Here is an 18,897-nt window from a genome sequence, read left to right as displayed (position 1 = left end):
TTATTGAACTGTTTGTATAGAGTTTTGATCTATTATGACAGACAAATATATCTTTTGTGAATATATCTTTTGTTTATCTTTTTTGGTCTACTTCAGATAGCCTTCTCACTCAAATACTCAATGTCTTTCTTTCTTTTTCTTTCCTTCTTTCTTTTTAGTTATTTCTTTCTTTTTCATTCTTTCATTCATTCTTTTTATTTCTTTCTTTCTTTCTTTTATTTCTTCCTTCTTTCTTTCTTTCTTTCTCTTTTTTATTTCTTTCCTTTTTCTTTCTTACTTTCTTTTTTCTTTCTTTCCTTTATCTTTCTTTCTTTCTTTCTTTCTTTCTTTCTTTCTTTCTTTCTTTCTTTCTTTCTTTCTTTCTCAAACTCCCTTCTTTCAGCAGTCCTGCGTCTTTAGAAACTGTTTATTTCAGCTACTCTCTATCTGTTGTTACTTGTTTAAAACATTTACTATTTACTAAATAAATAAACGTTTGTTTTTCCCAGTAGCGGTTTAAAACAGGAATTATAACCGACTTCACCTATCACCTCTGAAGGAAAGTCAGCAGGGAACCAATCCCCTTCCAGTTAAATTGACCATCAACCAATCATCTTGCAGATATAGCATGCGGTACCCAATCCCTTGCAGAGATGGCGGTAGTAGGCGGGCCGAAGACGTTGGTCTTGTAGGTTGTCCCATGCAGCCTACCGGTGCTTCATAGCCGTGTAACTGGACTGTATTGTACAACGTGAGTAGAGCACGAGGCCATAACAAGTGATTAAATAAATAATTTAACAATTAGGTTGTGTTTTAATGTTGTAAATGTTCTGATTAGAGCTGAGGTTAGGAAGCTTTCTGCAGGATTATAGTCTTCTTCTGCCTACAGGATGTCTAGCTGTTAGCATGTTAGCATGTTAGCTCACCTGCTGTCCTTCCCTTGTAAACTGTGCACCGTCCCTTTCTGTTAGCCTCGTTAACAGCCGAGGTTAGTCCTCGATTTGGTGTTGATTAAAGGAGCTTATTGACAAAAAACTGCTTAGCTGGGTGTTGGTTTTGTCTTTGGGTGGTTTGCTAGCATGGCTTTGTGCTTCAGAACTAGCAGCAGATCTGCCCAGGGTCAAGGGCCAGATGACTGAACTCCTGCCTCACTACATGGGGTTTTATACCTAATGTATAATGTTAATGCACTCCTGCCTCACTACATGGGGTTTTATACCTAATGTATAATGTTAATGCACTCCTGCCTCACTACATGGGGTTTTATACCTAATGTATAATGTTAATGCACTCCTGCCTCACTACATGGGGTTTTATACCTAATGTATAATGTTAATGCACTCCTGCCTCACTACATGGGGTTTTATACCTAATGTATAATGTTAATGCACTCCTGCCTCACTACATGGGGTTTTATACCTAATGTATAATGTTAATGCACTCCTGCCTCACTACATGGGGTTTTATACCTAATGTATAATGTTAATGCACTTGTAGAGGAATGAAGGAGTCAGTTTGTGCTACACTGAAATTATATTGTGAGAAATTAGTTTTCAGTTGTGTGTATTTGTGATTATTGTGATTAGTCAGCAGGCACATGATACAAAGATGAAAGCATAAGACAATTACATCTTGTAAAACATTTATAACTATTTTATAAATAATAATAATTATTATTTGAAACCGTATTTGATCAGTTGGACATTTATAATTTATTTATATAAGCTGAATAAACTGTATGTTGTGTGTCTCAGCATGGGCAGTGTGTTGGCTGCCAGTTCCCCAAACCCCCCTGCTTCAGGTAGTGGTAGCAGTCAGGGGGGTCCAGGCCTGACGGTGCCCCCTGGCTTCACCATGCCCACCATGCCGTCGTCTCTGGGCACCGCCACACAGGCTGGCACAGAGACCGACCCTTCTCTCCCCAACCCAGGCATGTTTGAAGAGTGCCATCGGAAATGCAAAGGTACTTACAGTAGGGCATTGATTCTTTTGAGCAGATTTTGGTTTTATTTTATTTAAGGCCAGAGATACTATTAACAACATTATACGTAAATGTGACACTGAGAGTTGAGTGAACGCTGCTCCTTTCTCACGTCTGTCCTTGTTATGACCTTCAGAGGTTTTCCCACTGCAGATGGAGGGTGCGCGACTGGTGGTCAACAAAGGATTAAGTAATCACTTCCAGGTCAGAGTTAATTTCATCTCTTAAGTTATGAAATGTGCTGTGAGAATTTCCTTATTATCATGGATTTTTATAATAGTATTTAAAATTATCCGTTGTTCATAAATCTAGTGTGATGTTTGTTCATATATGTAGTGTAATAGCTACTTACCAACTTTCCAGCTTAGCTAGTCTACTTAACTACACTTAAGAGTGAACAAAATTAATCAGTGAATGTCCTGCTTCTACTTTTACCAGTGTGTGCGAATCATAACTTCATTATCTAGCTTTCTGGGCAGTGTTCAGGGGACTTGGCAGCTCAGTGGCTATGGCTATGGTGTTGGACTACAGATCAAATGGTTGTGAGTTCAAACTCCAGGTCCACTGCCACTGTTGGGCCCCTGAGCATGAGCATCGACCCTCAATTGCTCAGTTGTATAAAAAGAGTTGAAAAATCAAAGTTGTTCTGGTTAAGGACGTCTGCCAAATGCCATATATGTAAATGTTCTGCACAAGCCAGTCTGAAAGCCCAGTTAATTAGACTGTGTGTGTGTGTACTGTATGTGTGAGAGAGAGAGATGGGAAGTGTACATTTCTGAGCGTTTTTCTCAGTTAGAGCATTTTCTCTATCATGTTTTCCATTCGTTTATGTGACTTGTGGCTGGTGAACAGGACGAAAGTTATTTCATTTTAGCAGAAAAGCCAATGCTGACCAGAAATACTGCACAATAAGGTGATGATAAAAATACTAACAATGGTTAGATGAACTGTGTGACTGATCATTTCCCATGATGCCTAAAAAATGAAAGAATCCTTGCGAAATTGTGACTTCTGTCTTGTATTGCTACAGGTGAGCCACACAATTACACTGAGCACCATGGCAGAATCCGGCTACAAGTTTGGAGCCACATATGTCGGAAGTAAACAGACCGGACCTGCTGAGGTGAGCTTTCTCACTTTAGAGATAAAATTATTCTTCTTTTCAGTATGTAACAGAGTACTGAAAGTGTGATTAAAATCTCCATATGTTTCTCAAATCGATCGAAGTAACCCGTCTACAGACACTGTTTGTTTACAGCTGAGGAAACCAACAACTCTGTGCACAATTACAATGTCACGAATTGGGCAGGATTGTAGGATTTTAGGATTTTACTGCCACAATCTAGTTAAATCTAGATATTTGTATAAAACCGAGACAGAAGACTTAAGCTTAAGCTCATATGTTCCATTCTTTATTTTGTGTAGTCATTTCCAGTGATGGTTGGAGACATGGATAACACGGGCAGTCTCAATGCACAGATTATTCACCAGCTCACCTCACACGTACGCACCAAAATGGTTCTGCAGGTAAGAGAGTCGTGAAACATTTGTGTAAAGAGAGATTTTTTTCAGAAGGCTGTGTGAGAACATTTCATTTGGACCCTGAGCATGGATCTTAAATATAACCAAGAAAAGTTTACAGGACCTTTTAATCCTACATCCTTTATAGTAAAGCACTCCAGCTGAATAGAAGATTCCGATAACATGTCCAGCAAAGCATGTAGAATTTTCTGGAATGTAACAAACCCCCAAAACTACAGTAAACCAGATAAACTATTGTTCAGGACTATTTCTGTTGACCGTAAAGAACAGCTCCTTGATTTATTTTGCAACACGAATATACACTTGCTTATTCAGACACTTTAGATTGCCAGAAAGTTCCACACTAGATCTGGTTAAGCAAGTTAATGTTGTTATGTAATAATAATTAGAGGAAGAAGAAGAAACAGCAGGAAGAAAATAAAGTTGTAACGGCTCTTAAAGCTTTGTTTCTATGGCATATAACTGGGCTATAAAATAAAAAATATATCTCATATGTAAAGAATATGTTGATCACACACTATACAGATGCAGATACTGTCATTGTGCTGCACCACCAACCCCTTTTCCACCAAAAAGAAGCAGGTGATGGTTCAGAGCTAGTGCTAGTGCTGGTTCAAAGTCGGTTCCACTGGCGAACCTTCTAAGAACCGGTTTATTTTTCCACCGGCTAGAGAGCCGTCACAGAGCTGAGTGTGACATCACTGTATACGTGTCACGTGTCCCAGCAACGTTAGCGCAGCAGCGGCAAACACAACATCGACAATGGCGGATGTTGCTTTACTGTTAATGCTCATGGCTTTGCGAACATAAATTGGCATCCAAACACGGCGAACCCAATGTGTACGTGCAGCTCCGTGTAATCTGTATAAACGGAGGTCGTAATCGATAAAGTACATAACGTTATTTTATCGTTAAAACGGAAAAAAGTTAGCCTTAGAATATAGCTACCTACTGTCATGTTTGCTGATAATGTTTCATATCACGGTAAAGTAAAAGTGTATTAAACATTAATATACTTAAGGTACATTATCAAATGCGCTAACAGTAGCCCCGCCCCCAGCTCCTGACGCAAGCGGTTCTTGAGTCTAGACCAGCAACGTTTTGGTGCTACTTAAGAACCACTTTTCCTGGTTCAGAGCCAGTGCTTTGGCGGTCGAAACAGAAAGAACTGGTCTCTAAATTAGGCTCTGGCTCTGAACCAGCACTCAAACTGCCTCGGTGGAAAAGGGGCATTATGTGTGTGTTTCTGTTCAAACCCACTGACCTCAATTAAAAAGCTGGAACAGAATAAATTTAGCTGCAAGCTGAACAGTCAGGAGAATTAAAGGACTTGCTGTTGAAATGGTGTGAAAACAAGAGGGAAAATCTGATCCCACACGATCAGATCAGGTGACCGCATTAAAACCCCTCATGGGTTAAAAACCCCCTCACGCACAGACTCTCTGCCATTTCCTGGTGTATCCTATTGAATTAAAACCCATTCAGCAGTATCTGTAATGGTTCATGGGTAGAGGTTGATTCCAGCAGCACTATAATAGCTGTAAAGATGCTCCAGGAGCTCATACTTCTAAACGTATTCCAGCTAAAAGACCATAATGTGACATAAATGTTCTGCACATAGTGTGTGAATAAACGTTGAGTAATCAACAAGACTTTATGACTAATCTGTGAGTTTGTTCATACTCGCACACATTACACTATAGTTTTACATTTGAGTGCAGTTTAGTAACCTAAATACATTTTAGATGTTTTTGGAAACCTGAGATTAAGATGTGACCGAGCTGCTGTACCTGCTGGCTGTGGTGCTCTTTGGACTGAGGCTTTGTCTCGTGTTACAGACACAGCAACACAAGTTTGTAAACTGGCAGTGTGATGCAGAGTACCGCGGAGATGACTTCACTGCCGCTGTAACCCTGGGCAATCCAGACGTTCTTCTCGGATCTGGTATTTTTACTCTTTATTCCGTTGAATAAACTGACTGAGGATAATTAAAGAATTATTGACTAGGGCAGCATGGTGGGGCAGCGGGTATTGTTGACGCCTCACGGCTCCTAACAAGGTTCGATCCTGAGCTCAGGTTTCTGTCTCAGTGGAACTTCTGTGCATGTTCTCCCCATATTCACTTTGGTTTGTCCTCAGAGTTCTCTGCATTCCTGAGAAAAATACGTTGGTGGGAAGATTGGCTGTGCTAAATATTGTGTGTGTGTGTGGGGTGGGGTGGGGGGTGGGGGTGGTATACATTTATACGGTGAGGGGGAAAATGTATTTGATCCCCTGCTGATTTTGAACATTTGCCCACTGACAAAGAAATGATCAAATTAATCATTTTAAGGAGAGAGAATACCAACAAAAATAAGTATTTGACCCCTTCGCAAAACATGATTTAGTGCTTGGTGGCAAAACCTTTGTTGGCAATTACAGACTTCAGACGTTTCCTGTAGTTGGTCACCAGGTTTGCACACATCTCAGGAGGGAGTTTGTCCCACTTCCTTTTGCAGATCCTCTACAAGTCATTAAGGTTTCGAGGCTGATTTTCGGCAACTCGAACCTACAGGTCCCTCCACAGATTTTCTATGGGATTACGGTCTGGAGACTGGCAAGAACACTCAGGACCTTAATGTGCTTCCTCTTGTCACTCCTTTGTTGCCTTGGTGGTGCTTTGGGTCCTTGTCATGCTGGAAGACCCATCCATTTTCAATGCCCTGGCTAAGGGAAGGAGGTTCTCACCCAAGATTTCAGGGTACTTTGATGCAGTGAAGTTGTCCTGTCTCCTTAGCCTCTAAAAAAAACACCTCTGAAGCATAATGTGTCCACCTCCATGTTTGACAGTGGGGATGCTGTTCTTAGTGTCATAGGCAGTATTCCTCCTCCACCGAACACAGCGAGTTGAGTTGATGCCAAAGAGCTTGATATTGGTCTCATCTGACCACAACACTTTAACCCAGTTCTCTGAATCATTCAGATGTTCATTGGTCTGTACATGTGCTTTTTTGAGCAGGGGGACCTTGCGGGTGCTGCAGGTTTTCAGTCCTTCACGGCGAGATCTTGCCTGGAGTCTCAGACCAAAGGAGATTGACAGTTATTTTGTGTTCCTTCCATTTGCGAATACTGTCTCATTCTCTTGTAGCTCGTTCCTTCTTGGTGAGAAGATTGAAAGCATAAGTCATCTTAGTGAGAAGGTGACAATCTTGTCCCTGATATCCTTGGACAGCTCTTTGGTCCTGGTCATGTTTGGAATCTGATTGATTGATTGCTTCTGTGGACAGGTGACTTTTATACAGGTAACGAACTGAGATTGAGAGAGCTCCTAATCTCAGGTCGTTACCTGATAAAAGACACCAGGGAGCCAGAAATCTTGGTGATTGATAAGGGATCAAAAGCGTATTTCACTCATTAAAATGCAAATCAATTTCTAACTTTATGAAATGCATTTCTCTGGATTTTTTTGTTTTGACTCTCTCACGCACAATAAACCTACCATTAAAATTATAGGCTGAAGGTTTCTTTGTCTTTGGGCAAACGTACAAAATCAGCAGGGGATCATAGTTCTGTCCTTCACTCATGGGCATAAATTTCATTTAACAGTGGGGGGGGGGATAAATCTAAAATTTCTCATGAGCAATTTTTGAAGGGGGACACAAACAATACAGTCTAATTGTACTTATAAAGACATGTCCCCACAGTGAAACACTTTGCTTTTATCATTATTATTGTAGCATGGAGACATTATACATCATTATGGTTATTTTCAAAGTTTTTCTCAAAGCAGATTTTTCTTCAAAACTATTTATTGCATTGTTTGTGTTGTTTACAGTTAAGCCATCAACATACAATAAAATATAAACATGACTGCTATTCTGAAAAAAAAAATATATATATATATATATATATATATATATATATATATATATATATATATATATATATATAAATAAGTAATGTTTTGTTAATGTTAACAAAATCAATTATTAAATAGTCACAGAAACTGCTCTATGTATAAAAACAACAAAACGGCTTTGGCATGTTAGTTACACTGCACTATGTAACAAGCTTGTAAACAAGCTAACGTTAACTAGATAAGTAAGATTTTAATCGCTAATATAGCAGATTCATGGAAAATTACATCGGTAATCAGCATTTTTACCGCAACTAATTTAATGAATGAATCTGAATATTAAAGAGAATCGCTTTATTTAAAGTGAATAAAATCCCCTACTTAATGGAGTTCAAAATTAACTGAGCCACAGCCACACACACCTGACTCGTGTGAGCAGAATAGGTGAGACATACTGGGAAAGCAAGCAGTGGGTAAAACCACTGTGGGGAGGGGGAGGGGGAACTCAACTGTTTCTAAATGCATTTTTTGCGTTTGTTTTTTTTCTACATACAATTATTTAGGTATACATACATATATTTTTCACAATAGAGAGTGCGATATTTTTGAAATAATTTTTTTTTTGACAACCCTCAGAGGGGGGGGGGGTCATGCCCCCCCCCATCTGAGGGTTGTCCCCAAAAAGAATGTATTTAAAAAATATAATAATAACAATAATAATAATAATAATATCATGTTTTGTCTGGTAGGGATTTTAGTAGCTCATTACCTGCAGTCTCTGACGCCTGCCTTGGTGTTGGGGGGTGAGCTGGTGTACCACCGGAGACCTGGAGAGGAGGGCACGGTCACCTCGTTTGTGGGCAGATATACAGGTAAGATACAAACACCACAAGTGTGGACATGAGTACTGAGCTGGGATGTCCTAACATTTATGGTCATGCTGTTTTAGAAAAATAATGGTGGTTTGTGGAACTATAGTAATTTTACATGGAACTTTTTTTTGTCTCAGGCAGTAATTATGTGGCCACACTGACTGTTGGAGGAGCAGGAGCTCATGCATCATACTACCACAAAGCCAATGATCAGGTAGCCTTTAACTTTTTCACAGCCCATAGCAGTTCATCAGCCAGTCTGCTTGATGGCAGCAGGAAATCCTCTGTACTTCTGTAATGTCTGTCTGTGTTCGCTGATGATCATTTCAGGTGTTTATAGCTTTGGGTTTTTTCCTCTGAAAGTCACAAAAGTTTTGTTTCTGCAGTTGCAAGTTGGGGTGGAGTTTGAAGCAAGCACACGAATGCAAGAAACGAGTGCGACACTTGGCTATCAGGTGGACCTGCCCAAAGCCAACCTTCAGTTTAAAGGTACTTATTAAACATAGAACGTGAAAAATGTGATGATCAGATACAGTAATGAAAACAAATAAATCTTCATTGTTTTGTATTTTAGACTTTGCTGAGTTTGCACAAGTGGATTTAGTAAAGTGTAGTAAAAAAACATTCACATGAAATTCCGCAGGTTCCCTAGACAGTAACTGGGTGATAGGGGCTACGCTGGAGAAGAAGCTACTGCCACTCCCGTTGTCTCTGGCTCTCGGCGCCTTCCTGAACCATCGCAAAAACAAGTTTCAATGCGGTTTTGGAGTTACTATCGGTTAGACTTGCAGATCTGCTGCGATTCCTCGCTTTTGGTGCATTTCAAGCAGACTGGTGCAGAGAGACAGGGGGACATGGACCAACAACCAAACGGACTCAGATTCTCCCACAAGCACTACAGTTAAACCTCACATGGACAAACGAGGACTGTAATAATTCAGGCAAATGTGATGTAATGTTTGCCAATCGACTTCATGTGAAAAGAAACAGATCATTATCAGACAACATTAAAATATTTAGAAAAAAACCTTTCATGTTTACAGAGATGCATTTGATGATTTCTAAAGTTTGTTATGCTCGACATCCGTTTCAGACACACGTGAGGGGGAAGCTTTTAATCTGTCAGCCTTTTGACTTGTGTTGAAGAGAAAATAAGGTTTAGTCAGTACATTTTATTAAAATTTTAACTCCATCCCTGTCAAGATCAGTGTTTAGGTACAAAATAAAACAGACTTAAGTTGGTCCCATATCTCTCCTCTCCATGCCCTACTGTACTATACCGTAATGCCGTGACAAATTCCCTGTCCCTTTGTCTGTCAGAGCTCGAACCGTACGCTTTCTATGCCTCCTATTCACAAACATGCCAATATTTTCAGTACCGATGTCAAATCAGGAATTTTTCAAGTCACAAGCTGAACTGACTGTAATTATGGATCATGTGTCACTTTTCCAACGTGTTTAAAGTGATTCAGTCCAATTCATACAATGAACCTGCTAATGAAAAAAACCCTTTTCTTGTCCTAATAAATCCTGATGCCAAAATATTTATAGGTTTTAATCTTTCTGAACATTACCAAAAAAAAACAATAGGACATGGATGTCCAAGGAGCCTGGATGAGTCAATTCCTGGAGGACAAACTAATTTCTTGGCAGTTGTAATAGATTCATTAAATTACAGCAACAAAATATCCCAGTTAAGGTTGTGAATGTGGAACCCGGGCTGTTCAGGTTTGGAAAAAAAATGGGAAAAAAAAACGGAATACGTAAAGTAAAAAAAAAAAAAGACAATTCCACAGTGAAGAAATTCCTGCGTGTCTTGTATGAAAGTACAGATTAAAGATACACACAGATACTGTTTTATTTTTAGAAAAGCTGTACAAGACATATACATGTGTGTGTGTGTGTATGTATGTGTATATATATATTACATTACATTACACAACACACAAAATATATAGAGATTTTTAAAAAATCTAAATTTACATTATTTTGCCTTTGCTCAGTTTGTGAACCATCAAAACTCTACTAGAACAAAAGAATATATCCGTGTGGGTTCAGCTCAGCTCTTTCCACTCTGTCTCTTATGGTTCTGGATCATTCTCCTCATAACTGGGTCTAATTCCAAATCCGTTGGCTTGACGTCTGAGTTTCCGCAGCCGACCACAGGACAACTGATGGAATAAAAAATAAAGTCCCGGAAAAGCGAACGTTAGACACGTTTCTACAGTGTTTTTTTGTTTGATTTTGTTTTGTTTTTTTGATAAACTATAGGACTTACCGACATTTCTTCTTATTGTTTTGCTTCGTCTTAATGAACGACAGAATGGCTTCTTGATCGTAGTAATGCTGGCACTTTTTATTTTTCACTGGATTGACCATTTCGACCTGTCAACAACAACAATGTCCACGTACTGAATCTTTATCTGTCTGTCTGGAACAAAACCTTCTGCTATAATGAAGCTCTAATAAATGATCCGTTTTCTCACCTTCGAGTCTCAAGGTCATGTGTTAGAGGAAAGTGTTTAAAAATGAAAGGATTTGGGGTTTAATGCTGTCAGTTTGCGTCCGTTTCTTATTTAACTCACGCAGCCTTAATGAGGCCTAACACTAATAAGACGATGGACAGAGAGATGGTGTGTGTTAGGTGTCGGTCACTGAAAACACGATCAGTGTGACTGATTTACAGCTTCAGTTGTTCAGTACGTCACAGTCCTCTAGGTTCATATTCAGCAAAATACTTTGTATTAAGACGATGTTAACTGTTTCTGCTGAACCTCCTGCTGAGACGTGCATGTGTTCATGTACCTGAGTAAGAGGGCAGGTGAAGTTCGTCTGGCTCTGTGTTACAGCGATGTCTTCATCCAGCTCCTCCTCCACGCTGCTGGCTGCCACCTGGTTTACTACACACACACACACACACACACACACACACACACACACATTTGCTTCATATGAATATAATGTGAATATCTAATATTAAATGTACTGAATAAGTATCAGATTAGAGTCAAGCCAGCACACAAAATAAATTCTGAGATGTTTATTGTCTTTTTGACGAGGAGAGGTGGAGAGGAGATGAGAGGAGGAGATGTTGTGGTGAAGATGACACAAGAGGTGAGGAAAAAGGAGGATAAGTGGAGAGGAGATGAGGGGAAGAGTTCTATTATCTTAGAATTAATGCTGCAGATAAACCAGAGACTTTGTTTCAGGTCCTTTTTAAGCCATGAGTACCAATAAAACCAGATAAAACTTGTGTGAAGTCAGTGGCAAAGATCTCTAAAGTTCTGTGTGTGTGTTACTCTGTGACAGATAGCGCTCTCCTGTGTGTGTGTGTGTGTGTGTGTGTGTTACTCTGTGATATAGACAGCGACAGCGCTCTCCTGTGTGTGTGTGTGTGTGTGTGTGTGTGTTACTCTGTGACAGATAGCGCTCTCCTGTGTGTGTGTGTGTGTGTGTGTGTGTGTGTGTGTGTGTGTGTTACTCTGTGATATAGACAGCGACAGCGCTCTCCTGTGTGTGTGTGTGTGTGTGTGTGTTACTCTGTGACAGATAGCGCTCTCCTGTGTGTGTGTTACTCTGTGACAGACAGCGCTCTCCTGTGTCCGTGTGTGTGTGTTACTCTGTGACAGATAGCGCTCTCCTGTGTGTGTGTGTGTGTGTGTGTGTGTGTGTGTGTGTGTGTGTGTGTGTTACTCTGTGACAGATAGCGCTCTCCTGTGTGTGTGTGTTACTCTGTGACAGACAGCGCTCTCCTGTGTCCGTGTGTGTGTGTTACTCTGTGACAGATAGCGCTCTCCTGTGTGTGTGTGTGTGTGTGTGTGTGTGTGTGTGTGTGTGTGTGTGTGTGTGTGTTACTCTGTGACAGATAGCGCTCTCCTGTGTGTGTGTGTGTTACTCTGTGACAGATAGCGCTCTCCTGTGTGTGTGTGTGTGTGTGTGTGTGTTACTCTGTGACAGATAGCGCTCTCCTGTGTGCGTGTGTGTGTGTGTTACTCTGTGACAGATAGCGCTCTCCTGTGTGTGTGTGTGTGTGTGTGTTACTCTGTGACAGATAGCGCTCTCCTGTGTGTGTGTGTGTGTGTGTGTGTTACTCTGCGACAGATAGCGCTCTCCTGTGTGCGTGTGTGTGTTACTCTGTGACAGATAGCGCTCTCCTGTGTGTGTGTTACTCTGTGACAGATAGCCCTCTCCTGTGTGTGTGTTACTCTGTGACAGACAGCGCTCTCCTGTGTGTGTGTTACTCTGTGACAGACAGCGCTCTCCTGTGTGTGTATGTGTGTGTGTTACTCTGTGACAGATAGCGCTCTCCTGTGTGTGTGTGTGTGTGTGTTACTCTGTGACAGATAGCGCTCTCCTGTGTGTGTGTGTGTGTGTGTGTTACTCTGTGACAGATAGCGCTCTCCTGTGTATGTGTGTTACTCTGTGACAGACAGCGCTCTCCTGTGTGTGTGTGTGTGTGTTACTCTGTGACAGATAGCGCTCTCCTGTGTATGTGTGTTACTCTGTGACAGACAGCGCTCTCCTGTGTGTGTGTGTGTGTGTGTGTTACTCTGTGACAGATAGCGCTCTCCTGTGTGTGTGTGTGTGTGTGTGTGTGTTACTCTGTGACAGATAGCGCTCTCCTGTGTGTGTGTTACTCTGTGACAGATAGCGCTCTCCTGTGTGTGTGTTACTCTGTGACAGATAGCGCTCTCCTGTGTGTGTGTTACTCTGTGACAGATAGCGCTCTCCTGTGTGTGTGTTACTCTGTGACAGATAGCGCTCTCCTGTGTGTGTGTTACTCTGTGACAGATAGCGCTCTCCTGTGTATGTGTGTTACTCTGTGACAGACAGCGCTCTCCTGTGTGTGTGTGTGTGTGTGTGTTACTCTGTGACAGACAGCGCTCTCCTGTGTGTGTGTGTGTGTGTGTTACTCTGTGACAGATAGCGCTCTCCTGTGTATGTGTGTTACTCTGTGACAGATAGCGCTCTCCTGTGTGTGTGTGTGTGTGTGTTACTCTGTGACAGACAGCGCTCTCCTGTGTGTGTGTGTGTGTGTTACTCTGTGACAGATAGCGCTCTCCTGTGTATGTGTGTTACTCTGTGACAGACAGCGCTCTCCTGTGTGTGTGTGTGTGTGTTACTCTGTGACAGATAGCGCTCTCCTGTGTATGTGTGTTACTCTGTGACAGACAGCGCTCTCCTGTGTGTGTGTGTGTGTTACTCTGTGACAGATAGCGCTCTCCTGTGTATGTGTGTTACTCTGTGACAGACAGCGCTCTCCTGTGTGTGTGTGTGTGTGTGTGTGTGTGTGTGTGTGTTACTCTGTGACAGACAGCGCTCTCCTGTGTGTGTGTGTGTGTGTGTGTGTTACTGTGTGATGCAGTTTGAAAAGATGCAGCTGTGTGACGTGTCTTTGAGGAAGCACATGTTAGCCTTCACCCGCAGCAGTAGGAGATTTGCTAAAGATTTAGAGATTTGGCCCAGATTAAATCTTCCCCTTAACCAGAAATGAAAAGAGGATGAGCAAGAGGAATAAAGCATATAAAGAAAGGAATAAAGAGCATATTACTTTGTTGCAGAGATTTCTTGATGCCGTCTCTGAAGGCTACCACTTGGTTGTGCTGTTCGATTTCAGCATCAGAGACTGCAGCCATGAGTTCAGTGAATTGCTCCTTTACGGAGTCTTTCAGCTTGAACATGGCGTCTGGAGGTTCGTGTCTCACCTACAACCAGTGGGAACTTCATGAGAAAGCAACTTAGTGAGAAAGCAACAGTGTGACATGGTACTGGGGTAAATATTCACGCACCTGATTGATCATCTGTTCGACTGAATCCACAAAGCAGCCGATCTCTTTATCCAGTTTAGCACATTCCCGGATCATCTGATCCAGTTTCCTCAGACCTGGACTGTCATCAGTGGCTTGAATAAACAAGTGTGGAAAATATTAGCACATTTCATGACTATATAAAAACCTTTGACTATGTTTTATGAAGCTCTTCTGCTCGGTGACGTGCATGAGAACACAATAATACACACATCTGTAATCACAGGTTTATAATAATGTCTTGGTCAGATATATTCTACTGAAACAATTCATTCGCATGTGCTTGTATTATAGAGCTCCACAGGTCTAGTAATAAAAGAGATCATGGCATGTTTAGTGCACAGACACGATGGGACAGGTTTCAGCCTTTCAGGGCTTTGCTCTCTGAAGCGAAATTGTAATGATGTTTGCTCTGTATTCCAATTAAACATCGACATGATGCTTTTAAAGCATTTTAGATGTTGTCAAGTTTGTGGTTATTTGATTGTTATAAATGAACTCAAATATAATCTAATTTATTTATTCATTCAGTAGCTGCTCTACTAATACTAATATCACTAATAGTAGTAGCCAGTTAATGCCATTGAATGTACAGTACATATGGTGTGGTCTATATATCTATATATATATTTAGTTTTATATATATATAACTCCTTAAATGCCATAATCTAGTAATCTTGTAACCTTTCACTCTGCACATTCCTCTTCAATGCCATAGTCTTTTCTGTAATTCTGTAATATTTATGTACTGTGTACACTGTCATATACAACACCTGCTGTAAATATGCTAGATATTTATCTGCATGACTGCTACATTTTGCACTTCTGGTAGATGCCAAACTGCATTTCATTGCTGTGTACCTGTACTATGCTATGACAATAAAGTTGTATCTATCTATCTATCTATCTATCTATCTATCTATCTATCTATCTATCTATCTATCTATTTTTTGCAAGAAGGCACTTTTTTAGAATATTTAAAGGAGATACAGGAAAATCTTCAAAATGTCTTTATGGATCACTGTAACAGTAACACTCTCATTCACTCACACACTACAGGCAATTTTCCAGAGATGCCAATCAACCTACCATGCATGTCTTTGGACCGGGGGGAGGAAACCAGAGTACCCAGAGGAGGTCTCCAAGGCATGGGGAGAACATGCAAACTCCACACACACAAGGCGGAGGCGGGAATCGAACCCCGACTCTGGAGATGTGAGGCGAACGTGCTAACCACTAAGCCACCGTGCCCCCCCCCCATATCAATTCAATACAATTCAATTTATTTCTACAGCACTTTTAAGAATTTCCTGTTGTCTCAAAGCAACTTTACAGAAGTATGGAAACAGAAGAGAGGGAGAAAAAAGAAATAAATATATAAGAAGAAGAAGAAATAAGGATAAAAATAAATAAATTAATACATACAATTAAAGTTTAAAATTAATTTTAAAAAGTCTTAAAATTTAAAATACTATACATCTATCCCTATCTATATATATAAAAAACAATAAAAGTAAAAAAAAAAAAAAAACTATTTTTAAAGTATGTTTTAAGTCGTGATTTAAAAACATTGAGAGTTTCCAATGTCGACAGCTTTAAGGTATAAAAACTAAATACTGCTTGAGCTCTGAACTGGTGACCGGAAGCAGTTTGTCTGCACACAACAAACGTTATTGTTTAATAAACAATTTGTTCGTGTCTATAATTATTACTGCTAAAGTCACCTTGGGCTTCGACCAGATCCAGAGCGACATCAGACACGATGTTCATCCCTGTGTTGATGTCAGTCATACACGTCTTCAGGGACGACAGCTGGGCGTTAATGGAGTTCATAGACATCTTTCTGTAAACTCATCACATCAGAACAAAGAGACAGGTGACTGAGCACAGAACTGTACTGAACACCATTCCTGCTGTATGTAGAGAACTGTGGTGTGTGTGTTTGTTGGGTACTGTTTTCAGTGCACTAGAGGCACTTTGACACAAGTAGCCTCTGAATTTAGATTATTTGAATCTGGATTAATTGAATTCGGATTATAAGAATTCGGATTATTTACAAGTTAGCACCGTTAGCCACCTGAGCTAACGGAAGTGGTTGTGAATTGATTGTCCCTTTTGTACCATGAAGCAATAGCATCAAATCTATACTGCTTAAAAAATGTTACCAAAACGCATAAAACTAACATTTATTTTCTTAGCAGTTTACTACCTCTCCAAAGTAACGCGCCACAAGAACAGCTTCCGGGTTTTGGCAAGTGACGTGTGACAAAATAAAAGTCTCTAAAAGGCGTTTCATATTTCACTAATACTAGTAATACTAGCCCACGTAAAGTACAGTACTCAATTCTACTCAATTCAATACAATTTATTTGTATAGTTTTTAATAATTTCCCGTTGTCTCAAAGCAGCTTTACAGAAGTATGGAAACAGAAGAGAGAGAGAGAGAAAGCAATAAATATATATAAGAAGAAGAAGAAGAAGAAGAAAAAATAAGGACAAAAATAAATAAATGAATACATACAATTAAAGTTTATTAAAGTATTTTTTAATTAATCAACTTTCTTATATACACACACATATATATCCTTATCCCTAATCGTGAAGGAAGTCATGGCCTAATGGTTAGAGAGTCTGAATCCTAAGGTTGTGGGTTTGAGTCTCGGGCCGGCAATACCACGACTGAGGTGCCCTTGAGCAAGGCACCAAATACACACCACCACCACCACTGATTGCTGATAAAGATTGCTGACAGACTCCTGTGACTCTGTTTAGTACGGTGGTGTTGCTCCTAAAACATAGTCAAACTACAACTATTACTACTAGTATTAAATGGCATTAACTGGCTACTACTATTAGTGATATTAGTACTAATAGAGCAGCTACTGAATGACTAAATAAATTATATTATATTATCTAGATTATATTTTAGTTAATTTACAACAGTCAAATAACCACAAACTTGACAACTGACCTCAAAAATGCTTTAAAAGCATTGTTTAATTTGAATACAGAGCAAACATCATTACAATTTCACTTCAGAAAGCAAAGCCCTGAAAGTCTGAAACCTGTCCCATCCCATCGTGTCTCTGCACAAAACACGCCATGACGACTGTGTATTTTAAGCATGGATTATCCTGAACAGGGCTCTGACTCAACCCCACTGAAATGGAACACTGACTGCACCCCAGGCCTCCTCAGCTAACATCAGTGTCTGATCTCACTAATGATACTTAGGCCTGATCTCACTAGTGACTGAGTCACACTGCCAAGTGTAACGTACAGCTTTACCAGAAAACTGGACTTTATTAAAGGGGGAATAAATTCTGTACCCCCTTCCTTCTGTCAGTGGATCACCAGCTTCCTGACAGATAGGAAACAACAGGTGAGACTGGGAGGTGTCCCCTCCAGCATTCGGACAATCAGCACTGGCGCTCCACAGGGATGTGTCTTCTCCCCACTGTTATTCTCCCTATACACTAATGACTACACTTCAAGTGACCACACTGTTAAACTCCTGAAGTTTGCAGATGATACTACTACGCTCATCTGTCTCATCCAAGATGGCGATGAGTCTGCATATCAGCAGGAGGTGAAGCGGCTGGTGCTATGGTGCAGTCAGAACAGTCTGGACCTAAACACCCTCAAAACTGTGGAGATGATAGTGGACTTTAGGAAAGACCCCTCAGCACTACTCCCCGTCACAATATCTAACAGCCCGGTGTCATCTGTGGAGGCCTTCAGGTTTCTGGGCACTACCATTTCCCAAGACCTGAAATGGGAGTGCAACAATAAATGCCATCATCAAAAAGGCCCAGCAGAGGATGTACTTTCTATGGCAATTAAGGAAGCATGGTCTGCCACAGGAGCTGTTGATGCTGTTCTACACTGCAGTCATTGAATCGGTCCTGTGCACATCCATCACCATCTGGTTTGGTGCAGCAACTAATCAGGACAGAAACAGACTGCAACACACAGTAAAAACAGCAGAAATAATAATTGGCACCACCCTGCCCACTCTCCAGGACTTGTACGACACAAGAACCCAGGCAATCAGCCTGATCAACAACTTGCCATAATTAATTATATTCACTGCTTCTTATCATAAATACTGCATTATCAGGACTGTCAGTCATCACATCATCTGTATATTACACACTACTGCTGCTGTATATTGTACAAAATCATAATATTGCACAATATTGTTATTTGCACACGCACACTTTATGTACATAACTGATCTGTCATATTCTATATTCATATTTTATATATTTTGTTCATTCTATATTCATATTTTATACTCATTCTGTCTATATTGTAACTCATCATCTGGATTGTCATGTATAGTTTGTATAGTATTGTGTATGTCTGTACTTTTGAGAGTCACAAACTGCTGGAACCAAATTCCTTGTGTGTGTCAACACACTTGGCGAATAAATCTGATTCTGATTCCGTTTCTGATAAATCTGGAATTGGATGTTTATAAGACAAATATGGGTGTGATAGTCAGGTGTCCACAAAACATTTGGCCATATAGTGAGAAGAGTATTGCTTAGAGGAAGTAATGACATTTTATATTTATAGCATTAGTAATATTGTCTGAAATTTCTGTTATTGTCTTTTGTGTATTGTCTTTTTTTTGTATTGTCTTCGTCTGCACTGTTGCACAGATGCACTTTATGTGGCTAGGACTACTTATTAAGTCCTTAGCTTTGTCTTTGTTTTATGTAGCACCATGATCCTGGAGAAACATTGTCTCATTTCACTGTGTACTGCAACAGCTATATATATATATGGTTGAAATGACAATAAAAGCTTCTTGACTTGACTTAATTTGGCTGACAGCCTACCCAAAGCAACATACATGTTATCTGTGTTTTTTTT

General features: G+C 40.2%; 2 protein-coding genes across 5 annotated transcripts; one reads left to right on the top strand and one right to left on the bottom strand.

Annotated features, from left to right (window-relative positions):
* The first annotated feature begins 592 nt into the window (after positions 1-592).
* tomm40 (translocase of outer mitochondrial membrane 40 homolog (yeast)) lies at positions 593-10,694 on the top strand. The gene is made up of 10 exons (XM_027154188.2): positions 593-730; positions 1,734-1,942; positions 2,097-2,164; positions 2,991-3,083; positions 3,386-3,487; positions 5,341-5,446; positions 8,087-8,209; positions 8,347-8,423; positions 8,596-8,698; positions 8,853-10,694. The coding sequence occupies exons 2-10, from the start codon at positions 1,735-1,737 to the stop codon at positions 8,990-8,992; spliced, it is 1,020 nt and encodes a 339-aa protein (XP_027009989.1). The 5' UTR covers positions 593-730; position 1,734; the 3' UTR covers positions 8,993-10,694.
* nsmce2 (NSE2 (MMS21) homolog, SMC5-SMC6 complex SUMO ligase) lies at positions 10,010-16,319 on the bottom strand. Of its 4 annotated transcripts, none has more exons than XM_027154205.2 (7): positions 16,226-16,319; positions 15,741-15,859; positions 13,999-14,111; positions 13,761-13,914; positions 11,015-11,109; positions 10,488-10,594; positions 10,010-10,380 (listed from the first exon to the last, which is right to left on the bottom strand). In XM_027154205.2, exons 2-7 carry the CDS (start codon positions 15,853-15,855, stop codon positions 10,269-10,271), a joined length of 696 nt encoding a protein of 231 aa, XP_027010006.1. In that variant the 5' UTR covers positions 15,856-15,859; positions 16,226-16,319; the 3' UTR covers positions 10,010-10,268. The 4 variants fall into 4 exon arrangements, with proteins under 4 accessions (XP_027010006.1, XP_027009999.1, XP_027010011.1 ...); XM_027154198.2 differs by having other exon boundaries at positions 15,741-15,866; positions 16,226-16,277; XM_027154210.2 differs by lacking the exon at positions 16,226-16,319 and adding an exon at positions 16,201-16,221.
* Positions 16,320-18,897: the final 2,578 nt, after the last annotated feature.

Source organism: Tachysurus fulvidraco, chromosome 3, assembly GCF_022655615.1.
Source record: "Tachysurus fulvidraco isolate hzauxx_2018 chromosome 3, HZAU_PFXX_2.0, whole genome shotgun sequence".
NCBI classification, from domain to species: Eukaryota; Metazoa; Chordata; class Actinopteri; order Siluriformes; family Bagridae; genus Tachysurus; species Tachysurus fulvidraco.
Note: the sequence above shows the minus strand (reverse complement) of the source record. Positions and strands in the feature narration are given on the sequence as shown.

Excerpts from the sequence above, each read along its gene's own strand:
- tomm40 (XM_027154188.2), top strand. The coding sequence starts at position 1,735 with ATGGGCAGTGTGTTGGCTGCCAGTTCCCCAAACCCCCCTGCTTCAGGT. Across the intron at positions 1,943-2,096 it reads GTGCCATCGGAAATGCAAAG|AGGTTTTCCCACTGCAGATG; the intron begins GTACTTACAGTA and ends TATGACCTTCAG. Across the intron at positions 8,210-8,346 it reads GTTTGTGGGCAGATATACAG|GCAGTAATTATGTGGCCACA; the intron begins GTAAGATACAAA and ends TTTTTGTCTCAG.
- nsmce2 (XM_027154205.2), bottom strand. The coding sequence starts at position 15,855 with ATGTCTATGAACTCCATTAACGCCCAGCTGTCGTCCCTGAAGACGTGT. Across the intron at positions 11,110-13,760 it reads CAAGAAATCTCTGCAACAAA|TAAACCAGGTGGCAGCCAGC; the intron begins GTAATATGCTCT and ends GTGTGTGTGTAG. Across the intron at positions 10,595-11,014 it reads TCACCTGCCCTCTTACTCAG|GTCGAAATGGTCAATCCAGT; the intron begins GTACATGAACAC and ends TGTTGTTGACAG.